The sequence below is a fragment of the Orbicella faveolata genome, unplaced genomic scaffold (genome assembly GCF_042242905.1).
Source record: "Orbicella faveolata isolate gen_17 unplaced genomic scaffold, um_ofav_v1 contig_1, whole genome shotgun sequence".
NCBI lineage: Eukaryota > Metazoa > Cnidaria > Anthozoa > Scleractinia > Merulinidae > Orbicella > Orbicella faveolata.
Genome location: NW_028301536.1, coordinates 14,135,235 through 14,148,625, shown reverse-complemented (window position 1 = coordinate 14,148,625; position 13,391 = coordinate 14,135,235). Strand labels below are relative to the sequence as shown.

General features: G+C 38.0%; 1 protein-coding gene across 1 annotated transcript; it reads left to right on the top strand.

Annotated features, from left to right (window-relative positions):
* Positions 1-3,642: 3,642 nt before the first annotated feature.
* LOC110061334 (ATP-binding cassette sub-family D member 2-like) lies at positions 3,643-13,033 on the top strand. Its single transcript, XM_020768174.2, has 9 exons — positions 3,643-4,686; positions 5,596-5,761; positions 6,328-6,458; positions 6,947-7,240; positions 7,565-7,710; positions 8,521-8,666; positions 9,019-9,103; positions 9,697-9,822; positions 11,043-13,033. Exons 1-9 carry the CDS (start codon positions 3,787-3,789, stop codon positions 11,242-11,244), a joined length of 2,196 nt encoding a protein of 731 aa, XP_020623833.2. The 5' UTR covers positions 3,643-3,786; the 3' UTR covers positions 11,245-13,033.
* The last annotated feature ends 358 nt before the right edge of the window (positions 13,034-13,391 follow it).

The window sequence follows — 13,391 nt, the reverse complement described above, 5'->3', positions numbered from 1 at the left end:
TGTTCTTTATTGTTCCGCGAGTTTGTAGAGACGTTTAACAGAAGAAACCACTAAATTGCCTGTTTGAGATGTCGTGTTCACGTTATGCAACACTGAAGAAAAATATTTATTATTAGTTCTGTAGAGAATAACACCTGTACTGTTTCGGGAACAATGGGGAGGTTCGTGTGTGCATGATAACAAAAATGATCTTTTCTCTGAATAACTGATCACTTAACTGCTCTTTTGCCATGGGCTTCTTAATTACCTCTAATTAATACAACATTTTGAGCTATAATTGTGCTTTTCACTAAAGGGGAAACTATAATAAAACTCCAGGATGAAAAATAAAGCCATTTTGAGGTCAGCATCACTACAGAAAATCAGCAAAATTGTTTTTAATTTATTGGTTGTAGTCGAATTTTAACTACCTATATCAATTTCATCAAACGGCGGCGAAATGTATGTTCGGCGTTCACACAACTTGAAATCTCCTCCGGTTTTGAAATATTTACTTTCACTTTTGTGAGAGTAATACACACAGGCTTTGAAAAGTGCATGGTTCAACAGAAACTGGCATGTTGCACGGGGTTAAAAGTTAAAATTACCAAAAGTGCAATTACAATTTACTCGTCTAAAAGAACAATTTGACATAGGTTTTTTAAACGATTTCTCGGCAGGAGAGGCCACTACCGAACGATGTTCGACTCCCTATGATAACGGTTCTGTTATTAAAACAAAATGGAACTTGAAGTCTCTTATGTCTCCGGTGTTTTCAGTCCTGCCTTAAAAAAACGCGTTCAAGTTTGATTGCAATTTAAATGTGGGCGTGAGATTTTTTCTGCGAGGAAACCTAAGCAAACCTTGCGTTATACTTCGTTGTTATGGTTACAAGAGATGGAACCGTTATCGTGTTGATAAAACAAAACCATACCCCGAAACAGTTACATCTGGAAACTGTGTACAGTAGAACCCCGTTAATAAAGTCACTAACGGGCCATGAAATTTTGGCCGTATTAACGGGGTAAGGTCAAATTTCATGACTGGTCTAAACTGAGTGACGTCTTAACATAACGGATATATCACAATTGTACCTCTAAACAACTGTTCTCTAATAAGCATCCAGAATGCAAATATAATTTTAAAAAATATTGAAACTTGAAGCAATGGGAAGATGAACACAACTGGTTTGAGAGGCCGTATAAACGGGGTAAAATTATAAAGGATTATATAGGTTGGGATTTCAAAATGTGGCCGTTGGCAGTATTGACGAGGTGGTCGCATTAACGGAGTTTTGTTGTGTGAAAAAGTATGGGCGTTTCGCCTGGACAAACAAAAGTGGCCGTAATAACGATCGAGGTGTCCGTAAGGCGGGGTTATTGACAATGAACTTTCAAAGATCAGCGCAATCAATATTCAACTGAGCTCATGGATTCTAGCACCTGCACGTAAACAAACAACACTGGTACGCGAAGAAGGAAAGCTTTTACAACCTGGTTTTTACAAATTGAGTCGAAAACCATAGAAACGAAAAAAATTGTTTCACTTACAAACTGCCTTGTAGGCTAATCTATACCACGTTGTATATGCCTCAAAACCTTGATATATTGAAATTAAAGAGAAATAGCTAGAAATTGTCCTGTTTTTGGCGATTTAGCCGAGCGTACAAGTCATCGGTAGCGCTGTACATAGGAGCTAGGATACGAGCTCTGAGTTCATCATGTGATGAGTGAGCTTCTCGCTAAAAATTGCTTACTCGTCTATGCCGGTCCTCTTTGTTGAAAAGGATATTTAACGCCATATTTAGTCACATAAATTACTGCCGCCGTTGAGAGAACACTTTCAAGCTTTCATTCTTGTATCTGTATAATCTTTTATTATCCTCCTTTTGAATGACGTGGCGCAAAAAGCCGCTAACTGATAACGTACAAAACAGTGCCGGGTATTATCGAAAGGTATTAAGGCGAGGCATGAAAACATGTTTTACCAAAACATCGCTGTTGATGAAACAAGCTCGGCTCCAGTATGGATCTTATCATATTGATTTCTCTCTGCCCTATTGAATGTTTTAGCAACTTAGCATTTTTATCGACAGTACAATCTATAGAAATATAAATCCAGAATTTTATATTTGCCCTCTCATGCTCTTTCCAGTACCAAATTAAAGTGGTTTTATACTAGTGGAAACAAACCCGAAGAGCCGCAATGGCAAGGCAACTTTCTACTTCTGGATGCTTATTTCCAATTCCGTTTGAGATCGATCTATAGGGAACTGACTAAATACTACTCGACGAATGAAACATTATTGATACATGCGGGAGGAGTTTCCGAGGGGAGTTTCCTCGGTTTAAATCATAAGTTCAAGAATTAATTTGTCCCACACCAGGATGGTATAAAAAGCCGAAGTTCTTGTGACACATGATTCGCATAAGGAGAATTTCTCTAATGCTCGTCACAAACGTGTTTCGATCTATCCTGAAACAATCAAAACTATAGCAAAAAGAGGCAAATTAGAGCCAATTATGTAACTAAGGTTTAGCCTTGCTTGAACCTACTTGTGTTTGTACAAATCACAATTTAAGTGTAAAAAGATGATTTGAGGGCTTTAACACGGAAGAAATCTTTCTAGATAATTGGTTTTGTCGGGTTGTAAAAAAACGCGTCACTTTTGAGAATCACTAGATACAGTATCTGATTCAGTACTAAGTGGTATAATATCATCGGCACAATTTATGTTTTATCTATATTCCATGTGGTGATAACAACGGTTTGCTGCTTTCGCACGAATTCGTACGTTCATTCACTTCGGTGAAATTTGTTGGCTCGCCAGTTGCTGATACGATGTTGCTTTTACTACTGAGAATTTATCGTTCGCTTTATGCTTTGAATCAGCGAATCAGTATAATTTTAATTCACTTCCTGACTACGATTTTCATCAGAAGATCAGAAAATCTCTTAACCTTTGAAGTAGGCTACTATCAGATGTAAACGTTTTCACACTGTTTAGTGAAAAGTTCGCTCCGACTTGAATTGGACCTGCGGGCAGGCTCTAGAGTTTGGTTTTCGCTGTTCCCCTGTCTCGGTTTCGCGCGTGGAACATCGTTCAACCGGGTGCATAATGAATTAAGTATGAGGTTTTCCCATCATTTCTTCATAAGATACGCAGGCTATGTGTTTACTGCAAAACTTCACATTCCACAAAACTCGGCATTTGGTGAACGAGGACGTGCTTCGTGCCGCACGTGTATTCTTGAACGATCTCGCGAGTGTCCCTTCGTGTATCGCAATTAATGTTCATTCAGTTAGTGCTCAAATCAGTCAATATCCATCAAAGTTTTTGAGTGATCAGTAGAAGACATAGACCAGGTACCGAAGTACGGAGGGTGAAAATACTAGCGTCTTTAATTTTCTGCGATCTCGTTATTTCCTCTGGAAACGGTAACGGACCTATTGCATGCCATCAGGGCCAGTGACCTTACCCGGCTCTGATAGACTGGGATGATACCCTTGGACGAACTTCACGTTCCATAAAGATCTGACCTTATATGAATATGAACGACAGACAATTAAAAATAGAGGGCTTGGACAAGATAACAGCAGAGCCGGAGAAAAATATTTTCTCCTCCAGTCCTGCCGCTGTCTTTCTGTCAACTCTCTCGGTGGCTGGTAGGTAAAAAACCTCGTCCTCATGTTTCCAGAACTGAGAACGAGGACAATATCAAAACAACATGGCGGCTAGTGCAAGCGAACCCAAAAGCAGCGAAAGAAACAGGTGGTAATGATATTATCGTGAATGCCAGTGAAAGAATGGCACCTTTTACTAAAAGACACGTGAAAATCACAGGAGCAGCTGCTCTTACCGTCGCTAGTTTTTATATTATAAAAAAATACGGGCCTTGCGTCGGGCGAAGGATATTGAACAAACTACAAAACCAAAGTAAGAAGACAAGATTGACCTTGGTGTCTTCTAATACAGGGTCAAAGGTAAAACGAAGAACAGCGGCATTGGACTATGTATTTATTTCACAGGCATGGAAGCTGTTGAAGATTCTTTTTCCTGGGATATGGACAAAACAAGTGGGACTGTTGTTTCTCCATTCAGTCTGCCTTTTCATCAGGACATTCCTCTCTATATACGTGGCAACCCTTGATGGCAGGATAATAAGATCGGTAGTGCAGAAAAATGTGTTGAAATTCGTTTTACTACTAACTAACTGGATAGGAGTGGCAATTCCTGCGACTTTCATAAACAGCATGATTCGGTATCTAGAGGGCAAACTATCACTTGCTTTCCGCACAGAGCTCGTGAACCATGCCTACGAGAAGTACTTCTCAAATCAAACTTACTATCGTGTTGGCAACTTGGATGGTAGACTGGCGAATGCTGATGAGTGTCTTACGGAGGATATACGCATGTTTTGTAGTTCAGTGGCTCATCTTTACTCTCACTTAACCAAACCTTGCCTGGACATTTTTGTGATTTGCTGGACGCTGGATGAGATGGCTCGAAAAAGGGGAACATCGTGGAAGGTGCCAGTGTCAATAGCAGCTGTAGTGATCTATTTAACTGCCATGATCTTGAAAAAGCTGAGTCCCAGGTTTGGTAAGATTGTGGCGGAAGAGTCACAGAAGAGGGGACAACTGAGATTCCTTCACTCCAGGGTTATCACCAATGCAGAGGAGATTGCTTTTTATGGTGGTCACAAAGTAGGTGTCTTTTTAAAATTTGGTACATGTACATATTGGGTTAATTAATGACAGATCTAGATTAATGATTAGAATGGTTTATTTTAATGATTAGATGGTTGTCACATTACAGGCGACTAGAACTTAGGAAAAAAGGTGGGTAGGCCCCCCAACAGAGGTGAGAGAAGAGAGCATTAGAGATACGTGACCCCTAAGATACCATGAAAAACACAGACTGGGAAAGGGAAGAATTGCAATGTTGTGTATGCTTTAAATGAAAAGGTCATGACTTCTTTCTAATGGCACAGCAAAAAGTCAGAACTTTTTATATGGAAAACATTGGCTCATTGCCCATCCCCTCCACACAAGTACCCTACCTTGAAGTGAGTGGCCCTCCATCCACACTGTCATCTGAGCCCATTTGACTACATGTATTTCTTATGTAAACAGTTCACTTCTATTTTGTAAAGAAGTGCTTGAAAACTAGTTTCCAATTTACATGTGTTACCATATGTGGCTTAATATAGAGAGTGACCTTTCACCCTGGGACATTTTTTCCCTTTAATTACATACCCTTATCCCAAAGTTCTATGTACCTACTCATACTGTGGTAATTGTAATTTGTAATTTGTTATCTCAGTTTTGAAGTAAATAAAAACTATTAAAAAAAAAAAATTCATACTGTGGTATAGGTTGGAAATCAGAAATAATTGATATTGGTATAGAATTTGTTTACTACAAACAAATCTTGAATGTATCTAATGTTATTTTGAAGAGTAACACAACAAAGTAACTTCCCATTTCAATGTTGAATTGGATGCCTTAAACTTTTTTAGCATGCAAGATGGTAAGATGAAAAACTACTACAAGAGGGTAGGGAGTTGGAAATTCCATATACTTAAAGCTATCTTCTTCTTTATACATGTACAGGTTGAACTGACATTACTGAAACATAGTTTTCAGTCGCTGGCCCAGCAAATGGAGCTGCTCTTCAGCAAACGCCTTTGGTTCATCATGCTGGAACAGTTCTTAATGAAGTATGTGTGGAGTGCATCAGGTCTTGTTATGGTGGGATCAAGTATCCTGTTAGGGAAAGGTACTTAACAATTATTAATGATAATATGAGAGTCTCAAGAGAGTTTTTTAACTAGTGAGATTTTCTACTTGTCAGGATTTGGCACAAATTTTTTTGCATACCCCACTAAAACTTACAAGATCTGGAACTGAAACTCTGAAAACTAGTGGTATAGACTTCATCACAGTAATTTTAGATTTTTATGTAGACCAAGTAATATTTTTAAATGCATCAATTGACACCTCTGGAAAAATCACCTGCAACTTTGTAAAATGGCAAAGTTTGAAAGTCATGCGTTCATAAACAGCAACATTTAGAATCATATAGCTCTGCAAAATCTGAGAATTTTTCAGAGGCTTGAATTCATGAAAGATGACTGTTTAAATGTTGCACCCCAGTATGTTTCCCATTTGGGATTAGCATTGAGATTTTAAACTTCTTCTTTCTCAGTTTTATGTACCACAGTATCATTATAAGTGAACTGAAAGTTTATAAAATTAATATGCATTGATCTCAAGATGCAGACTATTTTCCATTTTGATCTGTTAAGAATGTCACTGTAATCATCCATGTGATGTTTTATCCAGGGACAACAAAGGAACAGCAGGGACTTACAGACCAAGTTGTAAGTGAAAGAACAGAGCATGTGACAACATCACGCTCACTGATGGTTTCTGCTGCAGATGCCATAGAAAGAATCATGTCGTCTTACAAGGAGGTAAGTCTCCTACCTGTGTACATTAAATTGCCAAGATCTCAGCAGCCCAAGTCTTTTCAAGGGTCTTAGTACTGTACATGTTAGGGTCTTGGTAGCTGGACTGTTAACTAAAGGGTCTTGGTAGCCCAAGTGTTAGAGTCTTAGATGTCCCATTTTCCACCTTTAAACCTTCAATATCCATGTATTACTCATCGCCATGTCAGTAATTTAACTTTATAGATTACATTTATATTTTTTAGTTTTTCATGAATTTTTTGAAAATTTTTTGGTGACACAAGGTTGCATGAAAACTAATGAGTCTTTCAATATTGAATAATATTGCAAGACAGGTTTTCATGCAACCTTGTGTCACAAAATTTGCCAAAAGTGGGTACTGTGTAGCCAGTGATGAGCTGAGTAGAATAAGGTTATACTTTGTTGCTGTGCATTTTTGTGCCCTGCCAAACAGTGTTACACCTGCCAACATGTTTTCCTTTGCATTGTGGCAGATAATAGAATTGAGTGGTTACACGACACGTGTTTCAGAGATGTTTGAGGTCTTTGAAGATGTTGAGCAGGGACACTGTCAACGGCAAGTTACTAGAGAGTTGACAGAGAGGAGAGATTCAATTGACGAGGCTGAGCATCCCACCAGTGAAGCTGTTGGTGTCCATGGAGAAGTGGTAGATTTGAGTCAGATGTCAGGTGGCAAGGTAGTTGACACTGAGGGAAGCATTGCCTTGAAGGACGTCGCTATTATCACACCGTGTGGTGATGTAGTTGTGTCAAGTTTGTCCTTTGAGGTGAGCAGATATTAAAAAGGAGCCCAAGCATTGACGTCTTTTTATCGCACATGACAACTGTTCCTTTCTCAATGTCCCTGAAAATGATAACTTGCAAATAGTAATTTGAGTTTTTCATTCACAAATTGGCATCAGTAAACATTTACAGAGACAAAGGAAATAAATTTCTGGCTGCCAGTCATGGTACAAAAATCACTATGTACCCTTTCTATTAATAGTCATTTTCAAATATGGCAAGTCTTCCAGTTTAGGAGCTGATGATTAATACTCTATATTATAAGTGACAGATACTTGATTATTACAATTTTTTAAAAAAAAATTTAGATGGAGCCAGGAATGCATCTGTTGATAACAGGTCCAAATGGTTGTGGTAAAAGTTCTTTATTTCGTATTCTTGGTGGACTCTGGCCAGTTTACAAAGGGTTCCTGGCCAAACCACCTCCAAGCCACATGTTCTACATACCTCAAAGGTGAGTTTATATGCACTGGTCACTATATACACTGTACATGTACTACCAGTGAGTCTGTGCTCATTGGTAATTTCTCCTGTACAAGGCCAGAAAAATTTTGATAGTATATTGCATTTTAAATGGAATTCCTGTAATGCCAATCTGTTAGTCACCCATGTTGGTTAATTTACGAGAAAAATCTTTTAAAATATAACAACAAATAGTAAAGCAACAGGTGAAATTTCTAGAACATGTACACTTTGTATTGCCTGAGCTTTATTTATGGTTCTAGCAGTTTTCCATGCTATCACTACTGTACATCTAAAACTTCATATTCTAAGAATAATTAAATTTGTACAATACACATCTGTATAACACACGGCAAAGTGCATTACATGTACCGTACATACATGCATATACTAGACAATGAAAACCTAAGTGAACTTTTACTGCAAAGGTATTGTCTATTGTCATACACAGCAACAAGCTGAGCTGCAGTGATTGGATGAATTATATGTAAACAATAGTCTCCATTTGGCGCAAAAATATGCTTGGATATTTGTCCGCAGACAAATGGAGGCTATTGTGTTTATTATCCTTCAAATATTTTTTACAACACACACAGTTTTGAAAATAATCGGGGAATATCTTCAGATATTCCCCTGGTTTCGCTGGGGAATATTTGGTCACATGATGTCCACGTTTAGACCAATCGTGCGCGAGCAAAAATATTTGATGGATTATAATAAGAAATTGTTTCCAGCCAAGGGGTAATTTTCTGGAACAGAACATTTTTTAAACTGTTTTATAAATTAATACTTAATTTTACAGACCATATATGCCAATTGGTTCTCTGCGTGACCAAGTGATTTATCCTCACACATTTGAAGACATGCAGTCTTGTGGCATTACAGATGATGTTTTAGAGACTATTTTGGCCATTGTTCATCTGAAGTATATAGTCAAAAGGGAAGGAGGTATATTTCATCACTGAAGTAACATTTTTACATACTTGTGTGAATATTTTATTTAATATGATTATTTTTTGGATTATATTATTTTTTCTTATTTTTTCTTAAGAATTGAAATCCCATATCCTGCTCTGTTCCCCTTGCAAATCCTGCATTCCAACCCTATAAGAACACAAAATCCCGCTCCCACTCGTAATTGTAATTCCCACTTCCTGCCCCTGTTTTCAGCTCAAATCCCAAATATCATGGCGAAAAAAAGCCAAATCCCGCATCCCGCCAAACATATTGGGGGACCCTTGTAAGTCAATGGTATTGAGCTTTCCGTTAATTCTTTATAAATTTGAATGCCCTTTGTAAGGTTGGGATGTGGTAAAGGAATGGAAGGATGTCTTCTCAGGAGGAGAGAAACAGAGAATGGGAATGGCACGACTCTTCTATCACAGGTATTTTACACTGAAACCATCACTTGTAGGGCTGGTTACATTGTATTTTACAAAAAGAGTCTACAGTAGGCCTAGCATAAACCTCAAATGGGGGATTACCTGCAAATGGGTCTAGGCTGCAGACACTCAGTTGTGTTCTAAGACTTTCTCATGTTTAACATGGATGAGGTGCGGCTCATGCAGAATTCATTTAGACATGCTATTATATATATCAGGTTTTGCTATTGGTATGTACCTAGTGTATACCTTAATTAGCCTTGTTTTTCGCTGTTTAATTTGTTTGTTTTCTGATCGGCCCGTAGGCCTGTATTTTTGGATATAACAGATTTGCCTTTTTTTTGTACAATGTACAATTAGAGTACAATTGCATGGGTGGTACTAGTAGCAGTAAACTTTATTTGAGTGTCAATCATTCTAACATTTCTCACACTGATAAATTATATACAATTACAAATTAAAAATTCAATTCTTTGGGTAAGGGTAATTGTCAATGACATGCAGTGGAGTTGACTATTGCTTATAGAACTTTACTTTTCAAGGGCAACACACATTGATTGTACACAGTTCTCTGAGACAAACTGTATGTTTTTTAGGCCCCAGTTTGCCTTACTTGATGAGTGTACCAGTGCTGTGAGTATTGATGTGGAGGGAAGTATCTTCCAAGCTGCTAAAGATGAAGGGATCAGTCTTTTGAGCATCTCACACAGACCGTCCCTATGGTTTGTACCTAGTTATTACATGTACATACAGTACCAGTATAAATAGTAATTTGATGCCTGATCTCTCCAGTAAGATGTGCACCATTGCATATTTTGGTACAAAAAAAATATAAGAACATCACTTGTGGCTCACATGTTCCTCTCCCCCCAAGCCAATCAAATCATGTGTTAGGCTCCAGAAACATCTTTTCTTGTGCCAAGGCTACATTAGCCAACAACAGGGCTTCAAATAATGGCCGGTCAATGGACAATGTCCAGTCAAAAATAGGTTTTGTCCTGTCAAATCCTTAGATGGCCGCACAATTTGTCTGCCAGGTCGTTTACACTGGTAAGGAAAAAATTTAGAGTTTCAAGTTTTAAATATTTAAAGGTTCAATATTATTGGCATTTGCAAAAAAGGAGGGAAAAAAGGTGGATACTTAACTACCAGACCAAGAACTTTTAATAAATGATTTGTAATAGTCATAAAATTTCCGGCTATCGTTGCAAATTTTCGCATAAATGTGATACTGATTTTGCTGTACCATGTGTTCCACTTTTCCTTCATTGAGATCAATGCTCATGTACAATAAATGCTTTGAAAATTTACTTGTTTCATATTTAAACATCATATGAAGGGGAGAGGGGGCACTTTTATAGTGATAAGATGTAATCGATACTTGTCTGGCCAAAAATGGGATGTCCAAGGAAAAATAGGTTTGACCGGACATTTTGACCGGCGCTAGCTGGGAAATTGTTTGAAGCCCTGCAACAGTGGGGCAAGAATGCAAAAAACAAAAAACAAACAAACAAACAAACAAGAAAACAGAGCAAGACCAATACTCTCCAAAACAGACTAAACAGGCTAGTTCAAGTAAGTGTTTAGTATTAATAATGGCTCTTTTACATGTAATCTGCTGCCAAATTGATGCATTTTTGTGATCTATTCTCTGTAAACATGTGCATGATAGGTTATTTATTAATTTGTGAGTAGTTCATCTTAGCAGTCCATATTGCAAAATTCAGATCGCTAAGGGAACTAATCAGGCCAAAACAGTTTCGTCTTCTCATCGTGGACCAGGTCAGCCGTATAATAAAACAGGAAAATATACATTTGAAAAGTAGCAAGGTTTGTATCATGACCAAGTGAACTTTACCTTCTGCTAAAAGGCCTAATCACTAAGCATGGAACTGTAAACAAGGTTGTTGTCATTATCATGAATCTTTACTAATTTTTCCAGGAAATTTCACACACATCTACTTCAGTTTGATGGGGAGGGTGGCTGGCGCTGGGAGGAACTGAACACAGCCACAAGACTGACACTTAATGAAGAGAAACAGAAGCTTGAATCACAGCTGGCTGGAGTTCCCAAGATGCAACAGAGGCTGCATGAGCTCTGTTCTCTACTTGGAGAAGACTCAGTTTTGTGTGTGAAGAACTAAATTATCAGGTTGGCAGAGCAGAAAATAGTAATTTCAGTTCTATTTTGTTTTTCTTGTCTGCACGACACCCTTTGCATCATACATATAACTTGCCCTTAGTAAAGTTTCAAAGGTTTTTTTTGGTGCAATGAAAAAATTTTATTGTCAGTGTGAACTTGATTGTTGATCGGCAAACTATAATGTTGCTTTGACTTTTGAATATCAAGGGCATTAATTTTGTTTTTCATTCGATCATGTATTTGTTATATTATTAACTAATCACACTGAACTTTTTATTAGTTCCAGTAGGATGGTGTGCACTGCACCCAAAAAGGGTTTTGTTTTAAAGTTCTTGATATTTTTAGTTATGCCTTGTTTTACTTAAAAGATAAGGGACATGGGGGGAGGGATGTAAAAATGGGACCTTTTTTTGCTTGAAAAAAAGGGTGAAGGGAAAGTTTTAGCCCCTAGTAAGTACATGTATATTTTTCAGCAACCACAGATTGCAATGAAAGAAACAAAACCCATATACGATATTGGAGCTTTTGTTAATTCCAGGTTTATCTGGTCCTATGGAAGTAGGCTAAACAGAAAGAAATTTCATGTTTTTGGTACTGCTTGTCAAAATATGTTTGCTCCAAAAAAGTATTTTTATTGTTTTAAGTAACTTTATTTTTACGTGATGTTCAAAGGCAAGAGATCAACACAGTTATTTACGTAACAGGGGTTGTTACGTGTTTGGTATATAGATACGCTAAATGTAACGTGAAGTCTGTAATAACCCCTCAGGGGCTTGAACCACAGAAAGGGGAATTACGTCATGTGAAACAATTGAACCTTACTCACTCGCGTGCTTGCCACTGCGCCACCACACCTCTTTCTCATGATAAGAGTGTGGGACTTAACACGTGTAGGACTAAATGCTTCTAACTTCATATAATCAACTAAAAAGGTTAGAAGTTTTCTGACATATCAATTTTCACTAGAATTTAAAAGTTTGCAAAACTATTCCCTTTGAAAACAATGCAATTGACACCCTGTTTAAAAGCTGTCTACGCTGACTGGCGTGCATCCCCGCAGCCTGAAGCTGCATCCCGAAAAAAGATATTTTTAATTGTCTTTTCAAAGTTGGAATAATTAGTTACAACATTGGTTATAGCCTTTCACTGCTTGAAATCTGTGTTGCTACTTTTATTCTTATTCCTTACCACCCTTTTTTCCTATTTAGTCTAATCTCAGGGTATCAATCGTCCCGGGATTCCACTGTCAATTACCTTTTAGGGTTTATTAGGTAGAGAAAGCATTACAAGTAATTCTCTCGGTTAGAACTATCAGAAATTGAGGTTTTACAGCAGAGAGCGATATGTTTTCTTAGTGGTAAAAAAGATATTTTAATGGATGATTTATTTGTATCATTTTCTGTGTTAATTAAATTTTCGGGATCTAACTTAAATTATAATCCATCGAATATTTTCTCTCGCGTGCGACTGGTCTAAACGCGTCACGTGACTGAATATTCCCTAGCTAAGGATATTCCCCAATTTTCAAAACTGCGCGTGTTGCGAAAAATATTTCAAGGATAATAAACACAGTAGCCTCCTTTTGGCGCAAAACTATGCTCGGATATTTGTCCGCGGACATTATCCGTTCCGAGAAGCGAACAGATAATGTCTGCGGACAAATATCGAGCATATTTCCGCGCCAAATGGAGGCGATTGTTTATTTATTACTCGGAGTACATGATTAGTCTATTGTACGCGTATTTATTGTAAATCGGACGTTAAATTAAAAATGGTTTTCACTTACTACATACAGTAATTGTATCTCATTAGGAAGGGATCAGACACGGGGGTACCAGGCAGCCTAATATTATTTATCAAAGACAATAAACTACTAAATTACGAGGTATTAACAGTACCGTGACCAGCCCCATTAGGGCAGGGCAGGGAAGGGAGGGGGGGGGGGTGGGGGTCTGTGTATCCCATATCCCGTTAAGTTTTGGCCTAATATCCCGTGTCCCATTGCTTCCAGTTATTTGCTTGCCCCCCCCCCCCTCCTACCCCCCAAAAGTCTTCAGGACCGAATGACGTCTTCTCCATGTTCGTCCATGTGCTTTTTTTCGATTGTTGTGCAATATTGCGGACTTTCGAGTGTCGAGGCAGCTTATT

Excerpts from the sequence above, each read along its gene's own strand:
- LOC110061334 (XM_020768174.2), top strand. The coding sequence starts at position 3,787 with ATGGCACCTTTTACTAAAAGACACGTGAAAATCACAGGAGCAGCTGCT. Across the intron at positions 5,762-6,327 it reads AAGTATCCTGTTAGGGAAAG|GGACAACAAAGGAACAGCAG; the intron begins GTACTTAACAAT and ends TGTTTTATCCAG. Across the intron at positions 7,241-7,564 it reads TGTCAAGTTTGTCCTTTGAG|ATGGAGCCAGGAATGCATCT; the intron begins GTGAGCAGATAT and ends AAAAAAATTTAG.